At 40.2% G+C, this 27,424-nt stretch overlaps 1 protein-coding gene across 1 annotated transcript in view; it reads left to right on the top strand.

The window, feature by feature from the left end:
• The window catches only part of LOC150081772 (ankyrin repeat and SOCS box protein 8-like), a 47,483-nt gene that overhangs the window by 7,128 nt on the left and 12,931 nt on the right, over positions 1 to 27,424 (top strand). The window contains exon 2 of the mRNA XM_090379640.1: positions 23,102 to 23,444. Within this exon, the coding sequence (XP_090235766.1) occupies positions 23,187 to 23,444 (258 nt within the window). The 5' untranslated portion in view covers positions 23,102 to 23,186. The remainder of the gene's footprint in view (positions 1 to 23,101; positions 23,445 to 27,424) is intronic.

Raw genomic sequence — 27,424 nt, 5'->3', positions numbered from 1 at the left:
TACCTCATAATAGTTAATCAGATTGGTGAGAGATTTCCTCTTAACCTTCCACTGCCAACATGGCACCTGACACACACCACTTTTTTTTTTTTTTTTTCCTGTTATTTTTAGGATCCATAGTCTAATGAAGGACCCTTATAATGTCACTCGGTTGTCTGTCTGTCTGTCCATCCATCTGTCACAGCATTGAATTTCTGGAAAAAAGCCGTGAATTAGGGTTGAATTTGAAAGTGTCTGCAATTCTGCCCAGACACGATATGAGGGAGTATATGATGAGAGCCTTGTCAATCAGTTCGGCCCTGGAAAGATTGTGCAAGGCTCAAGGGGTTAGAATTTTTTTCAGCCTGGTCTGTACTTGTTAACAGGAGAGAGATTCTGCAGGGATGGGATACACTAAAATAGAAAGGGTGCAAGAATATTTGCTGATGCTATCGAGGCAGTGTTAGGTGGGTCGGAAAACTGCTAGTTTGAAGGGGATACGAGGACTAATAGATTAACAGTAGCCACTGTGCAGAGGTGAAAGTGATTCTTGCACTGCTTATATTAGAATGAGCAACAGCGTGGAAAACAAGATGCAGGGTATTTTAGAGACTGCTGGGCGTCATTATGGTACAAGTAAACACATGGGTTGTGTTAGAGTAGCTAAGAATAGGAACAGGTGCATGTATACTTGCATGTACACCAATGCTAGGAGTTTGGTAAATAAATTTTATGAATTTGAGGTATTGCTCAAAACATCAAAGGCAGATATTGTTGGGATATCAGAGATATGTTGTCACACAGATATAAGGAATGCAGAACTGGAATTTGGGGAGTACAATGTGTACAGGAAGGATAGACAGGACAGGAAGGGAGGTTAAGAAACACATAGAAGCCAGAAGACATCGCTGGACAGTGCAGCGTTGGATCAGTTTGGTGTGACATAAGCATTGGGAGATCAAAATTGAGAGTAGGAGTGTATTATAGGCCTAATGACTCTGATGAGTATAATAGGAAACTGTACAGGGAAATAGAGTGGGCCAGCAAATCAGAGTCTTATAATGGGAGATCTTAATTTCCCAGATATTGACTGGAATTTGTGAGTTGGTCACTCACACACTAGCAAGGCTTTTGTGGATTTATTGGATGATTGTTTTCTACATCAGCATGTTTGGGTGGCAACTAGAGGGAGTAATACTCTTGATCTGATTATCAGTAGTGATTCTTCATGCATTAAGAATCTGCAGATAAAGGAACCACCAGGTGGCAGTAATCACAGTGTGCTGAAGTGGGATTTACTCAAAGAGGTAACTACCATCAAGGGTAAAGGGAAGGGTTTTTGCTTTTGTAAAGGCAATTACGGCGGTCTAAGACAGTATTTAAATTCTATATGGTGGGATTAACTGATGATATTACCAACAGCAAATTCAAAATGGGAAGCATTCAAAGAATTAATCTTGGAAGCTACTAGGCTTTACATACTAAGTAAGAAATATTGTTCAAGGTTTAGGCCTAAATGGATGTATGATGAAGTAATGAGACATATGGCAGAGAAGAAAAATGCATGGGATACATATAAATTAATGGATGAGCTGGTCTGTAACCAAGTCACAAAGGAGATTAGGCAGGCAAAGGCAGATTATGAGAAATCGTGGGCAAAGGATGAAAAGAAAAACAACAAAGTTCTTTACCTATGTAAACTCTAGAAGGAAAGGGATGAATCAGATTAGTCACTGGATATTGATGGTTCAACTGTTGATGATCTTGCTCAGGCGGCTAACAAACTAAATGAGTATTTTGTATCTACATTCACCCATGAGGAGTTATTAAGGGAGGGGAATGCCAGAGGTGAGTTAAACTCTGGCAGTGAGCTGGATGATTTTCAATAACTGAGAGGAAAGTGGAGGAGAAATTGTTGAAGATAAACATAAAAAAGTCACCCGGCGTGGATGAGATCTATCCAGTTATATTAAAAGAGGCAGCAAAAGAAGTAAGCAAACCCTTAGCCCTAATTATGAGAGCTATTTTTGGACTCAGGGAAGGTACCCATAGACTCTAGATGTGCAAATGTGACCCCAATTCACAAAGGAGGATCAAAGGGCAGCACAAGTAATTATAGACCTGTGAGTTTAACTTCTGTTCCAGGAAAATTAATGGAGGCACTGGTTAAAGAAGCACTGCAGAATCATCTAGACAAGACTTTAGTTATAGCTCGTGCACAGCATGGTTTTGTTAAGGTGACTTTTCTTGTCTTGCCTGACCAGTTTGATTGGATACTGTGATGTGGTCACAAAGGAACTGGATGCAGGGAATAACTTTGATAACATATGTTTGGATCTTAGAAAGGCTTTTGATACTGTTGCACATGGAAGACTGCTGAACAAATTGGAGCAGTGTAGCATTGGAGGCAAATTGCTGCTATGGATAAAGGGATGGTTGAGTGGAAGAAGACTGAGAGTGGTAGTCAATGGACACTGCTCATCGTGCACTAATGTTATTAGTGGAGTCCCTCAGGGTTCAGTGTTGTGTCCATTGTTGTTTCTGTATTTATAAATGATATTGATGGTGTATCAAGCTTAATGTCCAAGTTTGCAGATGATATGAAGGTTGGCAGGGTTGTTAAGGACACTAATGACAGTACGCTGCTGCAACAGGATCTAGGAAAGTTGAGCAGATGGGCTGAGAGGTGGCAAATAAAGTTTTTAACATTGACAAATGTAAAGTACTACATATGGGAAGCAGTAATCCCACAGTGATGTATCAACTTTGTGTGGTACTACACTGACAGTGGTAGAGAACGAAAAGGACCTGGGGGTAATTGTGCAGGCAGATATGAAGTTTTCTGAGCAGTGCAGATGGTCTGCAAGAGTAGCTCATAGTATCTTAGCATTAGTAAAGTCATATGATGCAAGAAAGCAAGCTTATGCAGCATCAGCCAAAAAAAAAAAAAAAAAAATTTTCCACTTCACCCCTCTGTTTGTACCTGTCCAGCTGAGCCTTAAATTTATTTAGGCTATCAACTTCCACAACAAGGGATGGAAGTCTGTTCCACCAACCAACTACCCGCTGGCTAAAGGCAAATTTCCGCACATCTATCCTACATCCGTCTTTCCTCAATTTGAATTTATGCCTTCTCGGGTGATTATTCTGAGCAAGAGGAAGAATCCCATCTGCATTGGGCATGCTCAAACCATTCAAGACTTTTTATACACGTCTATCAGATCACCTCGCCGGTGCCTAGTCTCCAGACACTGTAATTTGCAAACCTTAAGCCTCTCTTCATAAGAGCAGCCCTTTGTTCCATTCACTAATCTTGTTGCCCTTCTCTGTACTCGTTCCACCAGATTTTTACATCCTTCTTGAAATGAGGCCTCCAGACCTATATACAGTACTCATTGCCTTATACAAGGGAATAATCACCTCCATATCCCTGCTAGAAAAATTCCTGTATATCATTGAAAAGACACCATGAGCTACTCTTGCAGCCAGTCTGCACTGCTCAGAGAACTTCATATCTGCCTGCACAATTACCCCCAGCTCCTTTTCATTCTCGACCACTGTCAGTGTAGTACAACAAAGTTGATACGTTGCTCTGAGGTTGCTGTTTCCCCAATGTAGTACTTTACATTTGTCAATGTTAAACTTCATTTGCCACCTCTCAGCCCATCTGCTCAACCTTTCCAGATCCTGTTGCAGCAGCATAGCGTCAGTAGTGTCCTTAACAACCCTGCCAACCTTTGTATCGTCTGCAAACTTGGACATTAAGCTTGATATACCATCATCAATATTATTTCTAAATATAGAAAACAATAATGGACCCAACACTGAACTCTGAAGGATTCCACTAATAACATTAGTCCATGATGAGCAGTGTCCATTGATTACCACTCGCAGTCTTCTTCCACTCAACCATCCCTTTATCCATAGCAGCAATTTGCCTCCAATGCCATACTGCTCCAATTTGTGCAGCAGTCTTCCATGTGCAACAGTATTCAAAGCCTTTCTAAGATCCAAGTATATAATATCAAAGTTATTCCCTGCATTCAGTTCTTTTGTGACCACATCATAGTATCCAATCAGATTGGTCAGGCAAGACTTTCCCTTAACAAAACCATGCTGTGTCCGAGATATAACTGAAGTCTTGTCTTGATGATCTGCTAGAACTTAACTCACTCAGCTCAGAAAAACCATCTATCATAATTTCTCATTCCATAATATTTTCTAATTTTCTAGGAATGAATTATGATGGTATTGGCCTTTTGGCTGAGACACAGCAGACTTAGAGAGAATGTTAAAAGAATGAAGTCAAGTTTCAAGCCTATATTAAACTAGTGGCATTTTGGCATTGCACTGCTTTTCAACATTAATTAAAACTGATGTTGAAAAGCAGTGTAATGCCAAAATGTTTTTTTACATTGAGGATAAAGAGACAGAGGGTGAATTCCTCTATCTGATGTGGATAAATTATTAAAATTGATGCTAGACAGTCTGAAGAAATTAAGTGATGAATACAACTCAGCCGGATGGCATTTGAAAAATGAAATATGTTTATGGTAGAAATTCCAATTTGCCTAAAGAGAAAAGATTGACCAATCACTGCATATGGCACTGCAACCTTGAATCTAGCAGAAGATGTGGTATAAGGATAAGAGTTAGACAAAGAAGAATGGAAATGAGCATGCTTTTGGTTACTTTGAGAGACAGAAAGAGGAGCATTAGTAGTGGCATATGATGCAAGAAAGCAAGCTTATACAGCATCAATAAAAAAAAATCAAAAAAAAAATCTCCATTTCACCTATCTATTCACTTCAAAAATTTATCCAGTTCTTCTTTGAATTTATTTAAGCTATCTTCTTTCACAACAACAACAGATGGAAGTTTGTTCCAACAATCAACCACTTGCTGGCTAAAGGCATATTTCTGTACATCTATTCTTCAACTATATTTCCTCAATTTGAATTTATGCCTTCCCAATTGCGTAATCTGAGCAAGAGGAAAAGTCCCATCAGCATTGAGTTTGCTCAAACTATTCAAAGCCTTATATGCCTCAATCAGATCACTTTGCCGGTGCCTAGTTCCCAGATGCTGCAATTTGCAAAACTTGCCTTTCTTGTTAAGTGCACCCCTTTGTTCCCTTCAACATTCTCGTTGCCCTTCTCTGTACTTGCTCCAGCAGCTCTACAACCTTTATGAAGTCCTCAAGGTGTGGCCTGACCATTGCCTTATACAAATGGATAAAACACCTCCTTATCCCGGCTAGCAAAGTTCCTGTATGTTATTGACAAGACCCCATGAGCTACTCTCACAGCCTGTCTTCACTGCTCTGAAGACTTCATTTCTAACTGCACAATTACTCCCAGGTCTTTTTCATTCTCCACTACCCTGAGTATAGTACTACACAGTTGGTACGTTACTCTGGAGTTACTGCTATCCATGTACAGTACTTTGCAGATGTTTAACTTCAGTTGTCACCTCTCAGCCCATCTGCCCAACTTTTCTAGATCCTGCAGCAGCATACTGTCATTAAAAACTCTGTCAGGTTTGCAGATGATACAAAGCCTGTTATACCTTCATCATTATCATTGATAAATATAGAAAACAACATTGAGCCCAACACCAAACCCTGGGGGACTTCACTAATAATATTAGTTCACAAAGAGCAGTATCCATTGATTACCACTCTTGGTGTTCTCCCACTCAACCATCCCTTTATCCATAGCAGCAACTTGCCCTTAATGCCACACTGCTCCAATGTGTACAGCAGTCTTTTACGTGCAACAGTATCAAACGCTTTCCTGAAATCCAAGTATGTGATATTAAAATTATTTTTTGCATTCAGTTTCTTTGTGAACACAATCACATTGGTCGGACAAGATTTCCTCTTAAAAAACCCATGCTGTGTTTGAACCTTAACTGCAGTCTTGGCTAGATAACCCTGCATTGCTTCTTTAACCAGTGACTCCATTATTTTCCCCAGAACAGAAGTAAACTAACAGGTCTGTAATTACTCGTGTCACCTTTTGATCCCCCTTTGTGAATTGAGGATACATTTGCACATCTCAAAACACATTAAGGCAAGAACTGGTGTAAGAGACATTATCCAATACACTGAGAACTTAAAATGGAGATGGGCTGGTCATAATTCCAGAAGCAATTATATAAAATGGGCAAAGAGAGCAGTAGATACCTTTGAACAGCAAGTGGGAAAGACTGATTCCAAAGAGAAGATGGAGTGATAAAATAGTGTGGATTGCAGGAGTAGAGTGGATGTGAGAAGCCACAAAAAAAAGATGGGAGATATGGGAGGAAAACTTTAATCCATCAGTGGACTGAGAATGGTTGAGTAAGATTTATGATGGGCTGTGCACTAGACAAGGTAATGCTGAGAATTATGTGACGTTTGATTTGTGTGCTTCCTTGAATCTAGTATTATGGAGCATCCTGTGTGTTATTCTAATCATTTTAGTTCCTTTTGTCTCCCTGAATCCTCGGTTGGCAGTATTCAGTGAAAACTGACAGGATCTATGTACCTCTTTTCCAAGCTTCTTTATCCTGTCTCTTTCAATTAATATCTGCAGGTACATGAATATTTCCCATGAGTGGCATCAAATTTCCATTTAGTGATTGTATCAGCACCGTTGAACTAAGGTATTGTAGTTTTTCTGCAGTGGTGTGGGCATCAAGATAGTTCCATTTGGCGATTATATCATGCACCATTGAACTAAGGTATTGTAGTTTTGCTGCAATAGTGTGGGCACCTATACATGGTGAGAAAACCTCCCAGTGACGATGCTTGTCCTCCAGATTAGCATTATTGGGATACAATGCCTACAATCTAGGTTCCAGACTAACACAGGAATACGGCATGTTTGCAGTGCACTGTGACCTGTGGAGATTTGGAAAGCAGGATCCTGGTGGTTAAGGGTCCCAGCTCAAACACACCACTTTGGTCCCTGCTTCAACAAAATGGGTGGTCCAGATGGCTCGGCCAGGATCAATTGGCTAGTGAGTTTGTCTGCAAGGGTCAACCGTGGCAATGCCATGCCACTACACTCATTGTGAGGAGAGGATTCAGGCTAGCAGAAGTGCAATTATAGTGTCTGGATAGCCCTGGCATCCCATTCCCGAGTGCATTTATTGCTTGCCAGGTAGTAGGTATCCATTTTGGCTCCATAGTGGGTGAGTCCGGGCACTGAATCAAAGCAAAAATAATATGAATGCTGATAATCCAAATTTTTCTTCTGTGACTTCAACATGGTCTCTACCAGTAAACTTAGTCAATGACCCAGATAAAGTCTTTGACAAAAAGACAGTGAACTGAAGTAATATCATGTCCAACACCTCGCATTCCTGATAATGTACCCCTCTACTAGTGAGAAGCCTTTAGGCAAATTGTCACTCTTGAAAATGCTTACCGGCTTTCCAAAATCAGTCAAATGGCTTTGTTCAGGTGACATCCTTATAGAGACCAGAAGTGGCAAGCATTCAGAACAGCTCCTGTAAGCCACATGTATTTGGAGTTTGGTTTTTAGGAGCATTAGCAACTAAGGCCATATTGCTCTGGGGATATGCGGTGGTCATTCCCTGACCTTTCTGCATCCTCCAAAATTTGGTGGTCACGGGTTCGAACCCCGGTCTAATCAAGAAGCATATGCTACGCACTGCTGCTCCTGCCCACCTGACTACAGAGGTGCTATATATTCGGGGGAATGCAGATCATTGTTACCCCCCCCCACAAGAAGATACTGAATTCATCCCGAGGCATCATCTCAGAATGGGATCACCTTGAAGTGTCCAAAGAGAAAATCTGTTCTGAATTAAAATCTCAAGGAGTATTCATGAATAGGAGTATTCAAATGAATATTCATGCATAGGGATAGGAATCTAGTACCCACTAGAAACGTCATCCTCACGTTTAATTCACCAATATCTCCTAATGAGATTAAAGCTGGCTATCTCAACTATCCAGTTACCATATTTTCTGGCATTTAAAAAATACATACCATATTTTTTAAATGCCAGAAATATGGACACTCACAAATGGTCTGTCGTGGATCCCTTGCATGCCCTCAATATGCTACAAAGGACTATAAAATATAATGTTCAGCTACAAAAAATTGACCTGCATTAACTGCCAAGGAGAACACCCTTCATACTCATGAGCATGCCAGAGGTGGAAGGAAGAAAAAGAAATATAGAAACTTAAGGCAGAGCTGAACATATCACACCAGGAGGCAAGAAAAGTGGCAAAACCAGTAAACACCAACAATATTCATAATGCTTAGAAGGCAGCTGGGGGATGTTTAATTGAACCTCAAACTGAAATCATTGTTCCACCAAGAGTCATTTACTCCCATTGCACTCTACTTACCAAACTCACAAAAACCTGCACAGAAGGACCAAGCAGCTGCCACTTCCATATTTGCACCTCCTAACTGTGCTGGTTACAAAACAGAGGCTCTAAAAAGCCAAAAACATGAAGTATCACATGAAACATAAGAAAAAATGAATGTCTAGGTGGAGGTACCAGATGATTCAGTCTTGGAACTCTGTGGAAAAAGAAATGGACACAGGACAGCATCTATACGTCCCCAAAAAAAGATAACTCCAGGGCTGAAAATTACCTTCAGTAATTCAGAAGCCGATAGGTGGATTCACCTAACCTAAATAACAGCTAAATTCCTACAGTGGAATTGTCTTGTATTATCATCATTAGCCATATGGTGCAAGGAAGCCTGTGGCTTTTGCTTCACCAGCCAAAAGAAAATTTCTCAGTTACCCTGTGTGTGTGTGTGTGTGAGAGAGAGAGAGAGAGAGAGAGAGAGAGAGAGAGAGAGAGAGAGAGAGAGAGAGAGAGAGAGAGAGAGAGAGAGAGAGAAAAACAGGGTCAGAAGGCCCTCCTGCAAAAGCATGAACCAACATGCTTTTGCTTACAGGAGACTTACCTAAAGGCAAATGATGACCCCCATAATACTACTACTATTATTTGGATAGCATTGGATTGCAAATGGCCCTGCTCATGGAGGAGTTGCTATCCTTGTGGACAACCAGACCCCATTTCAGCCTTTGCTACTAACAACTAGCATAGAGGCTGCTGCAGTTCACCTTACAGTAAGGTTTCTATTAACAGTCTGCTCTATTTATTTGCCACCTGGGACTGACATCCCCAAGAAAGGCCTTGAACTTCAAATGCAACTGCCCCCACTTTCTTCTTAGGGATTTTAATGGACATACTAACATGTGGGAGATAATGCTGACATCAGTGGGAGGGACAAGTCATAAAGTATATGCTCATTGACAATGACCTCTCCCTTCCAAATATGAGAACTAACACCTTCCACGTACATACCTGTACTTTTCTGCCATTGATCTTTTTATCTGTTCTCTCCTCTCTTTCCCTTCACTTATTTGGGAGGTGGAGGAGAACCTATATAGAAAGGGATTAGTGGGAGGCCGTGTTTCCTTTTAGGTTACCACAGTGGAAATTTGATCAGGCTGATTGGAATGCCTTTTAACATCTGGCATAGTTTGACATCACCAGTGAGGAGCCTATCAATATCTATGATGCAGTAACATACATCACAGAAAATATTTACTGCCATTCTGAAAACATCTATCTAGTTTCCACCTTTTCCCAAACTATGGTGGAATGCAGAATGTGCACAGAAGCAAAAATGGCTCGAAACAAAGCTTGGAGAATATTTCAGCGATTCCTACCACAGCCAATCTGATAGCCTTTAAACATGCTCCAGCCAAAGCTTGCTACATTGACCCACAGAGTTGAAAATAATCGTGGATCCATTTCATATTATCTATCTCCCAAACCACCAGCACTAAGGTGGCCTGGTATAAAATCCGGAAAATGAAGGGAAAATATCCATCTCATCATTCATCTATCCTAGAGTATAATGGATGCACTATTGCAGAGCCATCTGCAATAGCTAATGCTCTTGGAGAAACATTTTGTACCATCTCTTCAACATCTTCTTACTCCCCAGAGTTTCTGGTACTTAAACAAAAACTGAGAAAGAAGCTGTTAATTTTATGTCAAAGGGTATTTGCCCATATAATGAGCCATTTACAATTCATGAGTTGTAAACAGCTCTTACAAACATAAGTGGCATTGGACCAGATATTCATTATGAAATGATTAAGCACCTTTCTCAAAAACTTCTGGATCACTTGCTCTTTCTGTATAACAGAATCATTATTGAAGGACAGTTTCCAAATGTTTAGTGCAAGGTGATCGTTTTTGCTTTTGCTAAGCAAGGAAAATATCTTAAAATTCCTACCAACTATTGACCTGTCACTCTGACTAGCTCTTTGTGCAAAATCTCAGAGAGAACCGGTCAGTGCTTGGCTTACATGGTATTTAGAATCAACCGACTCTTCTCCAGCACGCATTGCGGTTTCCAAAAAAGTCAACTCTGAACCATTTAAATTAGACTGTAAACATCCATCTGGGATGTTTTCCTAAAACAAGAACATCTGGTGTCAGTGGTATTTTTTGATATGGAAAAAGCATATGATACAACTCGGAGATATGGCATTTTAAAGGACATATAGAGTCTCAGTCTTAGAAGGCACTTCTACATTTCATTAAAAACTTTTTAACCACCCAGTGTTTCCAAGTTCATGTAGGATCCATACTCTCATCTCTTTTGCTAAGAGGAGGGAGTAATGCAAGGATCAGTTTTAAGTGTTATTATGCTTTTAGCCATCAAAGTAAATTCCATCACAGAACAACTTCCACCTTTAATTAGCACCCTCTATATAGAAGACTTTAGCATATTTTCTCAGTCATACAACGTGAGGGTTATTGAAAGGCAACTGCACAGGCCACTGATTGCCTTACTCCTGAGCACTGCCTAATGGATTCAGGTTCTCGCTGCAAAAGACTGTATACATTTTTGTTGTAAGCATATTCTTCATCCTGAACCTGAATTGAGGCTTGGAAAAAATGCTATTCCAATAATGCTAAACACAAAATTCTTGGGACTCGTGTTTGATAAAAAGTTGACCTTTCTCAAACACATATGTCCTCTCCATACAAAGTGCACAAGAGGCATGAATAATGAATATTCTCTGTGCTCTCTCCTCTGCATCTTGAGGTCCAGACCGATGCACCTTATTATACATCTACTGCACTTTTGCGATCTAAACTAGATTACAGGTCCCAGGTATATGCATCATCTAGGAACAGCGTACTTTGATGGCTGAACCCTATCCATCATAAGGCTATTTGTATTGCTACTGGTGCATTTCAAACATCTTTTGGCCAGAGCCTCTACATGGAGGCAAATGAACCACTGTTTTTGCTCCATCATAAGCATCCTACGTGGACATCCTTTTGAGCCATGTGGGTTGTACAATGCCCAGCAGACTGCCAATCATCCTTTCGGTATTTGTGTCTAATTGCTTCTCCAAGATTTACATATCATGGTAAACAAGGTTGCCCAAACACCAAAGCAAACCCTTCCACTTGATATGCCCACATTCCAGCATGCAACTTTTCCTTCAGAACTGGTAACATCTGCTACTCTGCCTACTTGCAGCTCTATTCAGTCAGAGTGTTCAACACCAAGAACATTCTTGTTATGGGCCTATATGAGAGCTTGAAGGATAGGGTGGATGCCCTCGAAGGATTACAAGTGAGGGGCCCATCAAGCTCTCAGCTGCCCACACCAATGCCAGAGCTTGCACTTGGTCATCGCGGAACACAGCGGCAACCCCCAAGGCAAAATGCGCTGGTCCCAAAGGAACTAGTAGTTGTTGGTGACTCTATTGTCAGGGAAACGGGAAACATGCTTTGTAAAAAGGATAGGTGGAATAGGACCAGGGTATGTCTGCCAGGGGCAAAAGTTGATGACGTTGTAGAGCGGATATCATCTTTTAAGGGCACAAAAGGTGATATAGTTGTACACGTTGGCACTAATGACATTAAGAGTAGGAGACCGGCGGAATTACTTGACAAGTACAGGTCACTGATGAAAAAAAGCCGTGAATTAGGGTTGAAATTGAAAGTGTCTGCAATTCTGCCCAGACACGATAGGAGGGAGTATATGATGAGAGCCCTGTCAATCAATTCGGCCCTGGAAAGATTGTGCAGGGCTCAAGGGGTAGAATTTTTTTCAGCCTGGTCTGTACTTGTTAACAGGAGAGACTGCTTCAACAGGGATGGGATACACTTAAATAGAAAAGGTGCAAGGATGTTTGCTGATGCTATCGAGGCAATGTTAGGTGGGTCGGAAAACTGCTAGATTGGGGGGATACAAGGACTAATAGATTAACAGTAGCCACTGGCAGAGGTGAAAGTGATTCTTGCACTGCTTCTATTGGAATGAGCCGCAGCCTGGAAAATAAGATGCAGGATATTTCAGAGACTGCTGGGAATCATTGGGGTACAAGTAAACACATGGGTTGTGTTAGGGTAGCTAAGAAAAAGAACAGGTGCATGTATACTTGTGTGTACACCAATGCTAGGAGTTTAGTAAATAAATTTGATGAATTTGAGGTATTGCTCAAAACATCAAAGGCAGATATTGTGGGGATTTCAGAGACGTGGTGTCACACAGATATAAGAAATGCAGAACTGGAATTTGGGGAGTACAATGTCTACAGAAAGGATAGACAGGATAGGAAGGGAGGAGGGGTTATGCTATTAGTTTAAAAACACATAAAATCCAAGGAAGTGAAGCCAGTCGACATCGCTGGACAGTGCAGTGTCGAGTCAGTTTGGTGTGACATAAGCATTGGGAGATCAAAATTGAGAGTAGGAGTGTGCTATAGGCCTAATGACTCTGATGAGTATAATAAGAAACTGTTCGGAGAAATAGAGTGGGCCAGTAAATCAGAGAGTCTTATAATGGGGGATTTTAATTTCCCAGATATTGACTGGAATTTGGGGGCTGGTCACTCACACAGTAGCAAGGCTTTTGTGGATTTATTGGATGATTGTTTTCTACATCAGCATGTTCGGGAGGCAACTAGAGGGAGTAATACTCTTGATTTGATTATCAGTAGTGATTCTTCATGCATTAAGAATCTGCAGATAAATGAACCACTTGGTGGCAGTGATCACAGTGTGCTGAAGTGGGAGTTACTCAAAGAGGTAACTACCATTAGGGGTAAAGGGAAGGGGTATTGCTTTCGTAAAGGCGACTACAATGGACTGAGACAGTATTTAAATTCTATACAGTGGGATCAACTGATGATATTGCCAACAGCAAATTCAAAATGGGAAGCATTCAAAGAACTTATCGTGGAAGCTACTAGGCTTTACATACCAACTAAGAAATACTGTTCAAGGTTTAGGCCTAAATGGTTGTCAGATGAACTAATGAAGCATATGGCAGAGAAGAAAAATGCATGGGATACATACAAATTAACACGTGACACGGACGCCTATGATAGATACAAGTTGATCTGTAACCAAGTTACAAAGGAGGTTAGGCAGGCGAAGGCAGATTACGAGAGATCCTTGGCAAGGGATGCGAAGAAAAACAGCAAAGAGTTCTTTACTTATGTAAACTCTAGAAGGAAGGGGATGAATCAGATTGGTCCACTTGAGATCGATGGGTCAACTGTTGATGACCCTGCTCGGGTAGCTAACAAACTAAATGAATATTTTGCATCGACATTCACACATGAGGAGTTATTCAGCGAGGAGAATGCCAGAGGTGTATTCAACTCTAGCAGTAAGCTAGAGAATCTTGTAATAACTGAGAGCAAAGTGGAGGAGAAATTGTTGAAGATAAACACAAGAAAGGCACCTGGGGTGGATGGGATCTATCCAGTTATATTAAAGGAGGCAGCAAAGGAGGTAAGCAAACCCTTAGCCATAATTATGAGAGCTTCCTTGGACTCAGGGGAGGTACCCATTGACTGGAGATGTGCAAATGTGACCCCAATTCACAAAGGGGGATCAAAGGCTGACACAAGTAATTATAGACCTGTGAGTTTAACTTCTGTTCCCGGAAAATTAATGGAGGCACTGGTGAAAGAAGCACTGCAGGATCATCTAGACAAGACTTCAGTTATAGCTAGGACACAGCATGGTTTTGTTAAGGGGAAGTCTTGCCTGACCAATTTGATTGGATACTATGATGCAGTCACAAAAGAACTGGATGCAGGGAATAACTTTGATATTATATACTTGGATCTTAGAAAGGCTTTTGATACTGTTGCACATGGAAGACTGCTGCACAAATTGGAGCAGTGTGGCATTGGAGGCAAGTTGCTGCTATGGATAAAGGGGTGGTTGAGGGGGAGAAGACAGAGAGTGGTAATCAATGGACACTGCTCATCGTGGACTAATGTTATTAGTGGAGTCCCTCAGGGTTCAGTATTGGGGCCCTTATTGTTTTCTGTATTTATAAATGATATTGATGATGGTATATCAGGCTTAATGTCCAAGTTTGCAGACGATACGAAGGTTGGCAGGGTTGTCAAGGACACTACTGACACTATGCTGCTGCAACAGGATTTGGAAAGGTTGAGCAGATGTGCTTCGAGGTGGCAAATGAAGTTTAACATTGACAAATGTAAAGTCTACATATGGGAAACAGCAACCCCAGAGCAACGTATCAACTCTGTGGTACTACACTGACAGTGGTAGAGAATGAAAGGGACCTGGGGGTGGTGGTGCAGGCAGATATGAAGTTCTCTGAGCAGTGCAGACGAGCTGCAAGAGTAGCTCATGGTGTATTGTCAATGATATATAGGAATTTTTCTAGCAGGAATAAGGAGGTGATTATTCCCTTGTATAAGGCAATGGTCAGGCCACACCTAGAGTACTGTATACAGGCCTGGAGGCCTCATTTCAGGAAGGATGTAGAGCTGCTGGAACGAGTACAGAGAAGGGCAACTAGATTGGTGAATGGGACAAAGGGGTTCTCTTACGAAGAAAGGCTTAAGTTTTGCAAATTACAGTGTCTGGAAACTAGGCACCAGCGGGGTGATCTGATACAGGTGTACAAAGCCTTGAATGGTTTGAGCATGCTCAATGCTGATGGGATTCTTCCTCTAGCTCAGAAAAATCACCTGAGAGGGCATAAATTCAAATTGAGGAAAGACAGATGTAGGATAGATGTGCGGAAATTTGCCTTTAGCCAGCGGGTGGTCGGTGGGTGGAACAGACTTCCATCCCTTGTCGTGGAAGTTGATAGCCTAAATAAGTTTAAGGCTCAGCTGGACAGGTATTTCGAACGAACAGAGGGGTGAAGTGGAAGTGGTTATTTTTATTTATTTATGTTACTTTTTTTTTTTTTTTTTTTTGGCTGATGCTGCATAAGCTTGCTTTCTTGCATCAAATGCCTCTACTAATGCTAAATGCTAATGCTAATTCTGACTTCTTGCCCATATACACAGACAACTTGAAGTTGGAATCAAATGTGGGATCTTCTGCTGTCTTTCCAGACACCACTACTATATCCGAGCAGATTCTCCCTGAAAGCAGAAAACCCTGCATTCAGAGGGAATCTGCATGCTATAGAGTTAGCCTTCGACCACATTATAATTTGCCAATTACCATCGATACATTATATACTGTGATGCTAGGAGCATATTACAGGCTGTATTTGTGTTGAGATACAGTTATCATCCAGTCCCATCTCAGGTTCAGCAGAAGATATATTTGTTCTTTGAATGTGAATTTGATATCTGTTTCTGCTTTATCCCTAGCCATATTAGGATTAGGGGATTCCACAACCAAATCGCCAAACTGCTGAATAATTTTGACCTGTCAGTCTCCTACACAGACTACAGGCAAATAATACACAACTAGATATATGCCAATGGTAAGATTCTGGAACAGACAAATTATCAGATAATGCCTTTAATTGAAACATTGCAGTCTAGAGTGTACAGGAATCATAGCGAGGAAGTTGTTCTTGCTCGATCCACATAGGTCACGGTCTTCTTACCCATTCTTTCATACTGAGGGCTGATGCTCCCAGTGGCGTATTCAGGTATCATTGTATGGGAGCATATGCTCCCTCTGCCCACCCCTGGATGATCGATCTGTGTGCTAGTCTTGTGACACCATTTTAATTGATTATGATATTCTTACCAGTGAATGAAATGTATATTTTACTGCTTTTACCCATCTGCTTGTGCCTTATACACTCAGTCAGATTTTATCAGTGACCACATGATGTTTTTAAATTTTTACAAATTATTAATCTTTACAAATAAATAGTATTGTGCATTTATTTTTAGTCTGTGTACAGTACCTTTGATTCTATTTTATATTTGTGTGTGTATATATATATATATATTTTTTTTTTTTTTAATGAAAACCCCCAACACAAGAGGTATTAGAACCTATAGTACTTAGTACTGTGCTTGGGTTGGAGGTTGAGAAGACGAAACAAGATATTTGTTGACATTAGACTTGAACTTCTGTAGACTGTAATTTTCAGGAAATACATGTGAAGGAAGGTTGTTCCAGAAAATGGCAGTTGAATAAATAAACGAGGAAGATGAAAAGTTGGTTCTGTGAGTTTGCAGTTGGACAGTAAATGGATGTTGGCTGGTGGCGGCACACGTTCAAACTGTTTTGAAAGAGAGAGCGGGAATCATACAGCCAATTCAGAAGAACAGTGCCCATGGAAGTATCTGTAGAAAAGGCATGCAGCAGAAACAGTATGTCTATGAGACAGTGAGCGGACATGTATTTTTGTAATGGGCGGCTCCTAGAACGTTAGTTCAACTCTGCCTCAAGAGTTGAACTAACTTTTTTTTTTTTTTTTTTGTCCAAATACGGATGGTGCGGAAAGGTCAGGGAATGACCACCGCATATCCTGGAGCAATATGGCCTTGGTTGCTAATGCTCCTAAAAACCAAATAACATAACTTTTTTGTTGAAGTGAAGAACAGTATCACTACAAATGGCCCAGATATGTGTGTGATGTAGGTTTGTGTGTATAATGTGTGTGTTCTGTTGTTGTGTCTGGCCGCTTGGCTACCCAGAAGCATCAGTAACCTGAACAGATGATTCTGGGTACTCGTCCACACTATGGGAAGGTGGGCCAGTACCAAAGGAACACGTACTGTCTCAATACGAGACTCTGACCCACCTGATGTTGCCAAAATGTGGGCCAGATTCTTCTAGGGGCCCACTCCAGAGGAGAGAGAAAAAAAAACATTTAATTTTCTGGGAGAGGCTCTGTTAGAGAGGAGTCATTAATTAACCTAACTGCTCAATGGAATCTAGAAGCCTCAGAGAGGTTTTGGGAGCTTTGCCCCAGTGTGGGAACAATATTCCATGGTAGGGTGGATTTGTGATTTGTACAGAGTAAACAGCTGTTTGGAAGACAAGTAACGCCGAGAGTGAAAGAGAAAACCAAGTTTTTTAGATGCAGAGGAAGCAGTATTTGTAATGTGCTTGTGCCAAGAGAGATTAGAAGCCAGGATAATCCCCAAAAGAAATATATCATTTTGCCTAGAAATCGGAGTGTCACCAAAGATAAGCATAGGAACAGAAAAATCTTTTTGCAAGATATAAGTAAGACAAGACAGTTTTAGAAGGATTGAAATCAACTAAGTTGTCTTTGCCCCACTGGAGATCAGCATTTAAGGAATTTTTAGTGGATATTCGAGAAGTTGAAGCTGATTGAGCAGGGCAAAGTTTCTCAAAATGGAAAGTGGAATGCAATGTGTTATGATTGGCAAAACTATGGATAGGATTTCCAATCAATGGAAGAAGGTCATTAATATACAAGAGGAAAAGAGTGGGGGAAAGAACTGAAGCTTGGGGGACACCAGCATTAGTGGAGAAGTTAGAAGACAGAGAGCCATCCACCATCACCCTCAGTGAGCGATCAGAGAGAAAACTGGATAACCAATTACAAAAAACAGTTTGCAAACCATAAGATGGAAGCTTGTTTAGAAGACCTTTATGCCAAACACAATCGAGAGCCTTTGAGATGTCAAGAGCAACTGCTTGTGTTTCACCGATTTTTTTTTCAATGAATTAGTCCATAAATGGATAACATAAGCCAGAATATCACCAGTGGATTGTCACTGATGGAATCCATACTGGCAATCATTGATCGGACGGAAGGTTTCTAGGTAGTTTAAGAATTGGCAGTTAATTGATTTCTCCATTACTTTAGTAATGGAGAAATCAATTAACGTAAAGTGTAAAAGTAATTGCAATGGGACGATGATTGGATGGGAGGGATTTGTAACCCTTTTTAGCAACTGGCTGGATAAGAGCAAATTTCCATGCAGAAGGAAAAACACCTTTGGAATAAGAAAGTGAAAAAAGGTGGCAAAGAACAGGAGTAAGTTCAGGAGCACAGGTTTTGAGAACAAGTGGAGAAATACCATCAGGACCTGGAGCTTTCTTAGAATCAAGATTCGTCAGAATCCTTCTGACATCCTTTTGACAGAAGACCACAGGAGGCAGGTATTGAATGGAGCGTGTTGGGAATGGTGGGAGGAATTTTAGCAAGATCATTAATATATGAGTTGGAAGAAAAATGGGATACTAGCAGGTCAGCTTTATCCTTGGCTGAAGTGACAACAGAACCATATGGTTTTGACAGAGGTGGGAGCATAGATGGGCAAAAGTTGTGGCCAGTAGCTTTGGCAAGAGGCCAGAATGCCTCTGCTACCATTAGGGAAAGAAGCAAGTTTTCTACTCTTAGCCTGTTCAAAATCTAGTTTGTACTGATTAATAACTACTTTACAATTGTTGTGAGCTTTGGTATAGGCAGAAAATGAAACTGAAGAATTGGAAACAAGCCAATTATGATATGCAACATTCTTCTCTTGAACAGCCTTAGCACATTGATTGGAAAACCAAGGTTTAGATAAAGGACGAGATTTTAAAGTGAAGTGTGGAATAAAGGATTCCATTCCTACAAGAATAATTTCAGTAACATGATCTGAGCAAACCTTGACATCAGAAGTTTTGAAACAGTAATCCGACCAAAAAAAAGAAATCTCGCAGGTCATCCCATTTTCCATTCTTGTAATGCCAAACAATGTGTGGTTGGGAATAGCCTTGAGATAAAGGCTCCATTGGAGAAGAGACAATCACCAAGTTGTGATCTGAGGTGCCTAAAGGACCACTCACTTCGACTGTGTACTTAGAAGGGTTGTTTGTGAGAAAAGGATTAACCGTGTTGGCTGTATGGTTAGGATTGTCTGGTGTTCTTGTAGATAAATGAACAATCTGTGCAAGGTCATTAGTAATTGCAAAAGCTCTGAGTGTCTCGACTAGCTTGGTCGGTGTGGCTAGGAAACGAAAGCTAGCTGGAGTTGTGAACATTAAAATCAAGGAAAATTACCTTGCTGTTAGGAAAATTGGACTGGAGAAAGTCAAGTTGCAAAGAGAGGAAGTCAAAGAGCTCCAAGTGATTAATGGAGTTGGGAGAACGGTAGAGACAACAGATGAATTTGACACAATGAGGTAGAGAGATTTTAAGCCAGAGAAGATCGAAAAGAGGAGATTCCAAATTAGTTCCAAAGTCTGTTCTGATATTCCCTGTCGGAGACAGGGGATATCGGAACAGACATATGCATAAATTCCACCTTTGAGGCGAAAGGAATCATATAGCGAATAATTTGGGCAACTGAGATGAGCAGTAGTTGAATCAACCGATAACTGAGATTCTGTCAGAAAAAAGTACATGGGGTTTGGCAGACTGCAAGTGGAAATGGTCATCGTTAAGATGAGAATTGAGACCACGTATATTTGTGAAATGAACTAGGAAGTGTTTGGGAGGTTTAGATCTTTTCTCAGATAAGCTTACTCTATTAGGTTGACAATTCATGGTGTATTCAATAGTAAGAAAAAGTGGTGGAGGGACATGCTGTATGAAGTAATGAAATTTTTGGATATGGTGTACACATGGTAAGAATATACCCAGATACTTAACATAACATGGCCTTGAAAATGCCCCCTGCATACACACTACTTGGACTCCCTCCAGTCACTATCTGGCAGAGTAGAGGTAGCAAGATTATGCACTAGCTGATCTGGAAGCCTTCTAAACAGTTAAAGGTCCGGTATACTAACTAGCAGCCGGCCTGCAAACACCATTTTAGAGCTGTACCCTCAAAATGTAAGGAAGATTGGATCTCACCATGATGTTCATCATAACCTCAAAAGTCATCAATAGTTTGATATATAGTTTGATGCAGTAACCTTCCTGAAAGGTTACAAATAAACCCTTTTTTTTTTTTTCTTTTATCTGTTATGGCTTGGTTGTGCTGTGCTATATCCTCAATTGCTTTTGTGCCAGAAAAAACTGAAATAAACCAACCAAAACTTTTGCTGCTGTGGCACAGATAGATTTGATTGCTTATGTTATCCTGTTGACTTCCTGTTAAAAGTTTTTAAATTCATGTTTCATCCCTTTGTTGACAAATGCAAAGTACAGCTGTGTGGTACTGCACTCGGGGAAGTGGAATGTGAAAAAGACCTGGGGGTAATTGTGTATTCAAATATGAAATTTGCTGAGCAGTGCAGATGGGCTGCCAGGGCAGGTCATGGAGTCTTGTCAATGATATATAGGAATTTTGCTAGCACGGACAGGGAGGTGATTATACCGATGTACAAGACAATGGTCAGGCCACAACTAGAGTACTGTGTACAGGTCTGGAGGCTTCATTTTAGGAAGGATGTAGAGTTTCTAGAATGAGTACAAAGAAGGGCAACAAGATTGGTGAGGGGAAGAAAGGGGCACTCTTGCCAAGAAAGGCTTAAATTCTGCAAATTGCCGCACCTGGAGAGTAGGCACCTGTGAGGTGATCTGATTGAGGTTTATAAGGCCTTGAATGGGTTGAGTAAGCTGAATGCTGATAGGATTCTTTCTCTTGCTCAGATTAAGAACCTTAGGCGGCACAGTTTCAAACTGAGGAAAGACAGTTGTAGAATAGATGTGTGGAAATTTGCCTTTAGCCAATGGGTAGTTGATTGGTGGAACAGACTTCCATCTTCTGTTGTGGAAGTCGATAGCCTAAATAAATTTAAGGCTGAGCTACATAGTCATTAACTAATGGAAGGGTGAAATGGGAGGTTTTTTTTTTTTTTTGGGTGATGCTGCATTAAGCTTGCGTTCTTGCATTGTATACCTCTGCTAATGTTCTTTTATACACGCTCTGTCCTTTAAAATAATATTCACTGTTGAAGCAGCGAGACCTAATTCCCTTGCAATAGATGACAAACTTTGTCCTGCTTCGTACTTCTTAATCATTTTCATCCTCATTTCTAAATCAATTTTGTTTCGTTTTCTGCACTGCCAGCACTTGCACCTTCTGTTGGTACATTTCCCTTCATCATTGTGATATGTAAATAGGAATGAAGAGAAGTTTCTGAAAATTTGTTTTTTTATATGATTGAAAATTTCAGTGAAGGGGAACACATTTCACCATAATAGCGTAGCATAAAAACCCACGGAATTCCATTTGTCGGGATTATTGCAAATGCAATAAGATCGAGTTTACTACCTGTTTATAATAGACTGTGCTAACTGAAAAGCCCAATAAACTGGAAAGTGCAAATTGTTTTTATTGTTCTTTGGTTGTGACCTCCAGAAACATGCCTTAGAAAAATATCACAAAGGCATTCAAAATTGATTCTTATAACGGGAACGTATGATAATGATGAAAGCATAGTACAATTTCCATTATAAATATGACCTTTTAGAGGGATAAATAACTTAGTAATATAGCAAAGTTTTTAACTTCCAAGGACTTGAAACAAATTACAAAAAAAAAAAAAACAACACAATATATTATTGGTTTTACATTACGATATTTTCATAATACCTCCATTTATCCTTACAAATTCAAAATACTTTTCCGTATTTTTTTCAGTTTGCACCGGCCAGCAAAAATTTACATAAAGTCGAATTTGCGTAAGTCAAGTATTACGTAAGTCTGGAAGTTCCTTTATATATTTGTGTGCTTGCTAAATGTAGTGAGTAACAGCAAAAGTAACATACAGTAATGGACATAACAAGAAACAGTAATAGTGAGCAATATTCTTCTATCCATTGAATCTCATTATAACTGAGTTTGACTGTATATGAATAGCAGGTAATGGGAACTTTTCCTAAATCCCATGGCTGCTTTTTGTAATGTAGTGCATGTCGAATTTGTGGATAATTGCAAGGCCATAATTTTTTCCAAAAAAAGTAAATGGAATCTCATTAGGTACTCTAAAATAGCCCTTATTGGAGTTCACCAGTCATATGGCAATTGATTTCAAAACCTTTAAGAACATCCTTTTAATGGAACAGAATGTTTGAGACTAACAGGAGATATATTTTTAAGAGATGCTCTCTGTCTTATCATTCCATCTCTTATTTATCAAGAGATAGAATGGTAGGATACAGAGCATCTGCAATTCTATTTGAACAATTAAACTAATTGTCACTATACAAGCTAACTAAAAATATTTCCGTTTTTAGTGAAAATTTCTGTTTGTTGAATGACATGGGAAGTAAGTAGTGAGCAAAATTAGCAAGTTTTTTTGCATATGATAATTCACACGGTAAAGTGTATTTACTAAACCTACTTAGTAATAATTCCACATAATATCTTTCAAGTTATTTGTTTTAAATAAACCCATTAAATGGCGTAAATTATTTTCAAAGGCATCTCAGTAATTAAGCATAACTTTTGAATTTTTAACCCATTTTGCGGTTTATTTTCAAGTTGTCTTTTATGATCTGGCCTTTTCCAGTTTGCAGACCTTATATAGTATCCACAGATTTAACAGTTGGATCATGCAAGTTGGGATGCCTAAATAACTGAAGCAGTTTAATATGTTTGCATAGAACCAATAAAGTGATAAATTTGCTTAGTACTCATTACTTGTGAGTGAAGTGCTATTCTTAAAATTTTATTTGATAAAATTTCTGTTTAGGAAAAGCCCATCAAATAAATATGCAAATATAATCCTCATATAGATCCATAGACTAACTTAATATTTATATTAAGTTGACACTGTCAAGACCAACAATCAGTATGTTACAGTCTTGACTGTAACATCTTGATTGTTACAGTCTATCAATATGGATGACACACAGCTTATGTGTGTCATCCATATAATCTTAAACAGTTTAATAAATAGTCTTAGTATATTGTTGAATTATCATTTCAGTATGACTTGCTACCGAAAGAAAGATATAAGATCTCATTCCTATGGTGAGCAGAACCCACTGCATGTGGGAACGTAATCAGTTGTCATGCAGATAATTCCCAGTGTTACAGTAGTAATGTGGTTCCTGATGGAGAGTGTTCAACGTTCTTATACACTTTCAGAAAGGTTGCTACGCGCCATTGGAACATCACATAATGCCATTTTTGATAGGGAGAATCTGGAAGATTTGATTCAGCAAGGAGCTGATGTCAATCAGTCCCATGGTACACTTCTTCCTTTGCATTGTGCATGCATGGTCAATAATGTGCAAAGTATAAAAGTACTTCTCCAGAGGGGAGCTGAGGTATGAATTAAAAATTTTTTTTTTTTTTCACAAGAGTAATTTTTTGTTGTTTGTATTAAAAAGAAAAAAAAAAAAAAAAAAGAGAGAAGCTATTGGGATACTTTACCAAAAAATATCAATTGGATATGGAATCTTCAAAAGATTTAAAATAATTTCAAAAAATATTATCCATTTTTTATGTATTAACTTCAGTTTTTGTAAGTATTATATGACTTTTTCTAATAGTAATATTTTGAGATCTTTTTTTTTAAAAAACTTGAATTATACCACTGCTGTGTATTCATCAAAAGAAACGTGTGACATATAAGTGACAGCCTGTTGAAGTTCCATATATATAGATGTGGGACTTAAATGACTTTAAAATTGTGAGAAATATGAAAATATTTTAAATACATGTTGTTCAGATGTTTTTATTTGCTAATGTTGGTGTGGATTAACAGCCTCACCAGGCCACCCAGTTATTCCTGTAGGAATTCAGACTTTAGTCTTGGTATCCCTTACATGAGGTTCAAATCTGGAGCAGCAGCCCCTCTCCCCCAATGCTCCTGGGTGTAGGGATGAAATTTCAACCCAGAAGGGGGAAAAAAAACATTGTGTACCCAGTATGCACAAAAGATGTTTGTGCAAAGGCAGTGCAGCCAGTCTGCAAGAGTAGCTCAATGATATACAGGAATTTTTATAGCAGGGATAAGGAGGTGATTATCCCCTTGTATAATGCGATGGTCAGGCCACACCTTGAGTACTATACAGGTCTGGAGGCCTCATTTTAAGAAGGATGTAGAGCTGGTGGAACGAGTACAGAGAAGGGCAACAAGGTTAGTGAATGGAACAAAGGGTTGCTCTTATGAAGAAAGACTTAATTTTGCAGATTACAGTGTGTGGAGACTAGGCACCCGCAAGGTGATCTGATTGAAGTGTATAAAGCCTTGAATGGTTTGAGCATGCTCAATGCTGATGGGATTCTTCCTCTTGCTCAGAATAATCACTTGAAAGGGCATAAATTCAAATTGAGGAAAGACAGTTGTAGGGTAGATGTGTGGAAGTTTGCCTTTAGCCAGCTGGTAGTTGATTGGTGGAACAGACTTCCATCTTTTGTTGTGGAAGTTGATAGCCTAAATAAATTTAAGGCTGAGCTGGACAAGTATTTGGAACGAATAGAGGGGTTAAATCGGAGCTTTTTTTTTTTTTTTTTTTTGGCTGATGCTGCATAAGCTTGCTTTCTTGCATTGTGTACCTCTACTAATGCTAATCCTTAGGACCCATACACTTGATTGTATTTTCAGCATTTTTCACGATTTGATAGTAGATGATGAAAGAAAACAAAACTGTTTAAATTTTTAGAATCAAACAGCTAAAACCAAAGTTATGAATGATGAGGTGTATAAGGCCTTGAATGGTTTGAGCATACTCAATGCTGATAGGATTCTTCCTTTCACCCAGATTAATTGCCTGAGGGAGACATAAATTGAGGACACAAGTTGAGGAGACAGTTGTAGAATAGGTGTGTGGAAATTTGCCTTTAGCTGGCAGGTGGTTGATTGCCGGAACAACTTCCATCCATTGTTGTAGAAGTTGATAGCTTAAATAAATTCAAGGCAGAACTAGACAAACATTTGGAGCAAATGGATGGGTGAAATGGGAAGTTTTTTTTTTTTTTTTTGTTTTTAATGGCCGATGCTGTATAAGCTTGCTTTCTTGCATCATATACCTCTACTAATGCTAATGTAACGTTTTATATTCACACTGCTACTTACTCTACGGAATCAGCATTAGTGACTGAGTTAGCATAATCTAGGAAGTGATGTCATTTGCATCATTTCTGCCTCGCATTTTCGTTACCAATTGGTTTTACTTCATCCGAAATATGACCCCGGGTGCCAACATTATAGTGATCAAGTGATTTTCCGAGTGATTCATAGAGCGTTTACTCAAAGCCTCAGTTCTTCTTTAGTCTAAAAAAGTTTTTTTATGTTCTCTTTAATCGTAACGAATGGGCCTGGAGTACTGGGGTCCATAGTTCAAATACACATATAGTTATTACCCAGTTTATTAACAAACAAAACAAATTATAATAAAATATAATAAGATAAAACCAGTAGCTTTTGGGACGCGTGTCCCTTTGTCAACTGACAAGTTAATACAAATTTTGAATACAATACAACGAGCAAAGTGGCACGTTAATCATGCGTTATTGTTGTTGCACGGACGTGTGCTGCTTCTACGCCACTGATCATCCAGCAATAAAACGGTAGTTTCCAGGATGGGATGTAGACGCATGCCTTTCTGGCGATTTAATGCCTTAGAATTGTTTATTATGTTGAGTGACTCTAGCCATAGGCGGTGGCGAAAGTTTCGAGAGTGGTCCACTATCTCAAAGTTGCGTTTGGGGTCAAGATCGTGGTTGGTGGCCCAAAAATGTTCTGTGACTGCGGACTGGTCAGTTTCGGCAAGCCGGATTGCTCTGTCGTGTTCTGTGAGGCGATCTTGGAGACGTCTTGATGTCTCCCCTATGTAGCAACTGTTACAGTCTCTGCAGGTGATACGATACACCACATTGCTGCGTAAGACAGGTGTGACAGCGGTCTTCACGTTGGAGACAAGCGACCGTAGGTTCCTGCAGGGTAATTGCACGCATTTGATGTTGTAGCTTCTAAGGACCTTAGAGATGCGTCCTGACACTCCTGGATAATACGGAATGTAGGCGGACGATATACCGACCTGCTTCGGAGGTCTTGGGTTGGATGTGAGTTCTTCTGCCTGTAACAGGCATCTGTTTAGTACATGGGGTGGATAACCGCATCTGGTTAGGTCCGTCTTCACGCGGGAGATCTCGTTACGCCTAATTGTGTCGGTGCTGGAATGGCTCCAAGCCCTGGAGAATAGGGTGCGGGCAGTGCTATTGAGATGGCTTGGTGCGTGGCCGGACCCGTAGTTGGTGAATTGACCGCACCACATGGGTTTGCAGTATACTGAGGTCTCTAGACGTGGGCCTACGCGATGTACCAGGACGTCTAGAAACAGGAGCAAACCGTTCACCTCTGATTCTATGGTAAACTTGATGTAATTAGATAGGGAGTTGAGATATTCCAGCAGTGTAGTTTCAGAACCCCGTGGTATTACGGTAAAGATATCGTCAACGTATCTACACCATGTTGTAATGGGTGGGTTCTGGTGTATCTGCTCCTCCAGGTCTTCTATGGCGATGTTAGCTACTACGGAACTGACAGGGGCACCCATAGCAGTGCCATGTACTTGTTTGTAGAGTGAGTCTTCAAAGGTGAAGATGCTGCTTGATAAGCATAGGTTGAGGGCGGTACAGATGTCATCAGTGGATAGTGATGTCCTGGATTGGAGGCTTAAGTCGAAGACTCACTCTACAAACAAGTACATGGCACTGCTATGGGTACCCCTGTCAGTTCCGTAGTAGCTAACATCGCCATGGAAGACCTGGAGGAGCAGATACACCAGAACCCACCCATTACAACATGGTGTAGATACGTTGACGATATCTTTACCGTAATACCACGGGGTTCTGAAACTACACTGCTGGAATATCTCAACTCCCTATCTAATTACATCAAGTTTACCATAGAATCAGAGGTGAACGGTTTGCTCCTGTTTCTAGACGTCCTGGTACATCGCGTAGGCCCATGTCTAGAGACCTCAGTATACCGCAAACCCATGTGGTGCGGTCAATTCACCAACTACGGGTCCGGCCACGCACCAAGCCATCTCAATAGCACTGCCCGCACCCTATTCTCCAGGGCTTGGAGCCATTCCAGCACCGACACAATTAGGCGTAACGAGATCTCCCGCGTGAAGACGGACCTAACCAGATGCGGTTATCCACCCCATGTACTAAACAGATGCCTGTTACAGGCAGAAGAACTCACATCCAACCCAAGACCTCCGAAGCAGGTCGGTATATCGTCCGCCTACATTCCGTATTATCCAGGAGTGTCAGGACGCATCTCTAAGGT

The sequence above is a fragment of the Mastigoproctus giganteus genome, chromosome 8 (genome assembly GCF_048544385.1).
Source record: "Mastigoproctus giganteus isolate SK-2022 chromosome 8, ASM4854438v1, whole genome shotgun sequence".
NCBI classification, from domain to species: domain Eukaryota; kingdom Metazoa; phylum Arthropoda; class Arachnida; order Uropygi; family Thelyphonidae; genus Mastigoproctus; species Mastigoproctus giganteus.
Note: the sequence above shows the minus strand (reverse complement) of the source record. Positions and strands in the feature narration are given on the sequence as shown.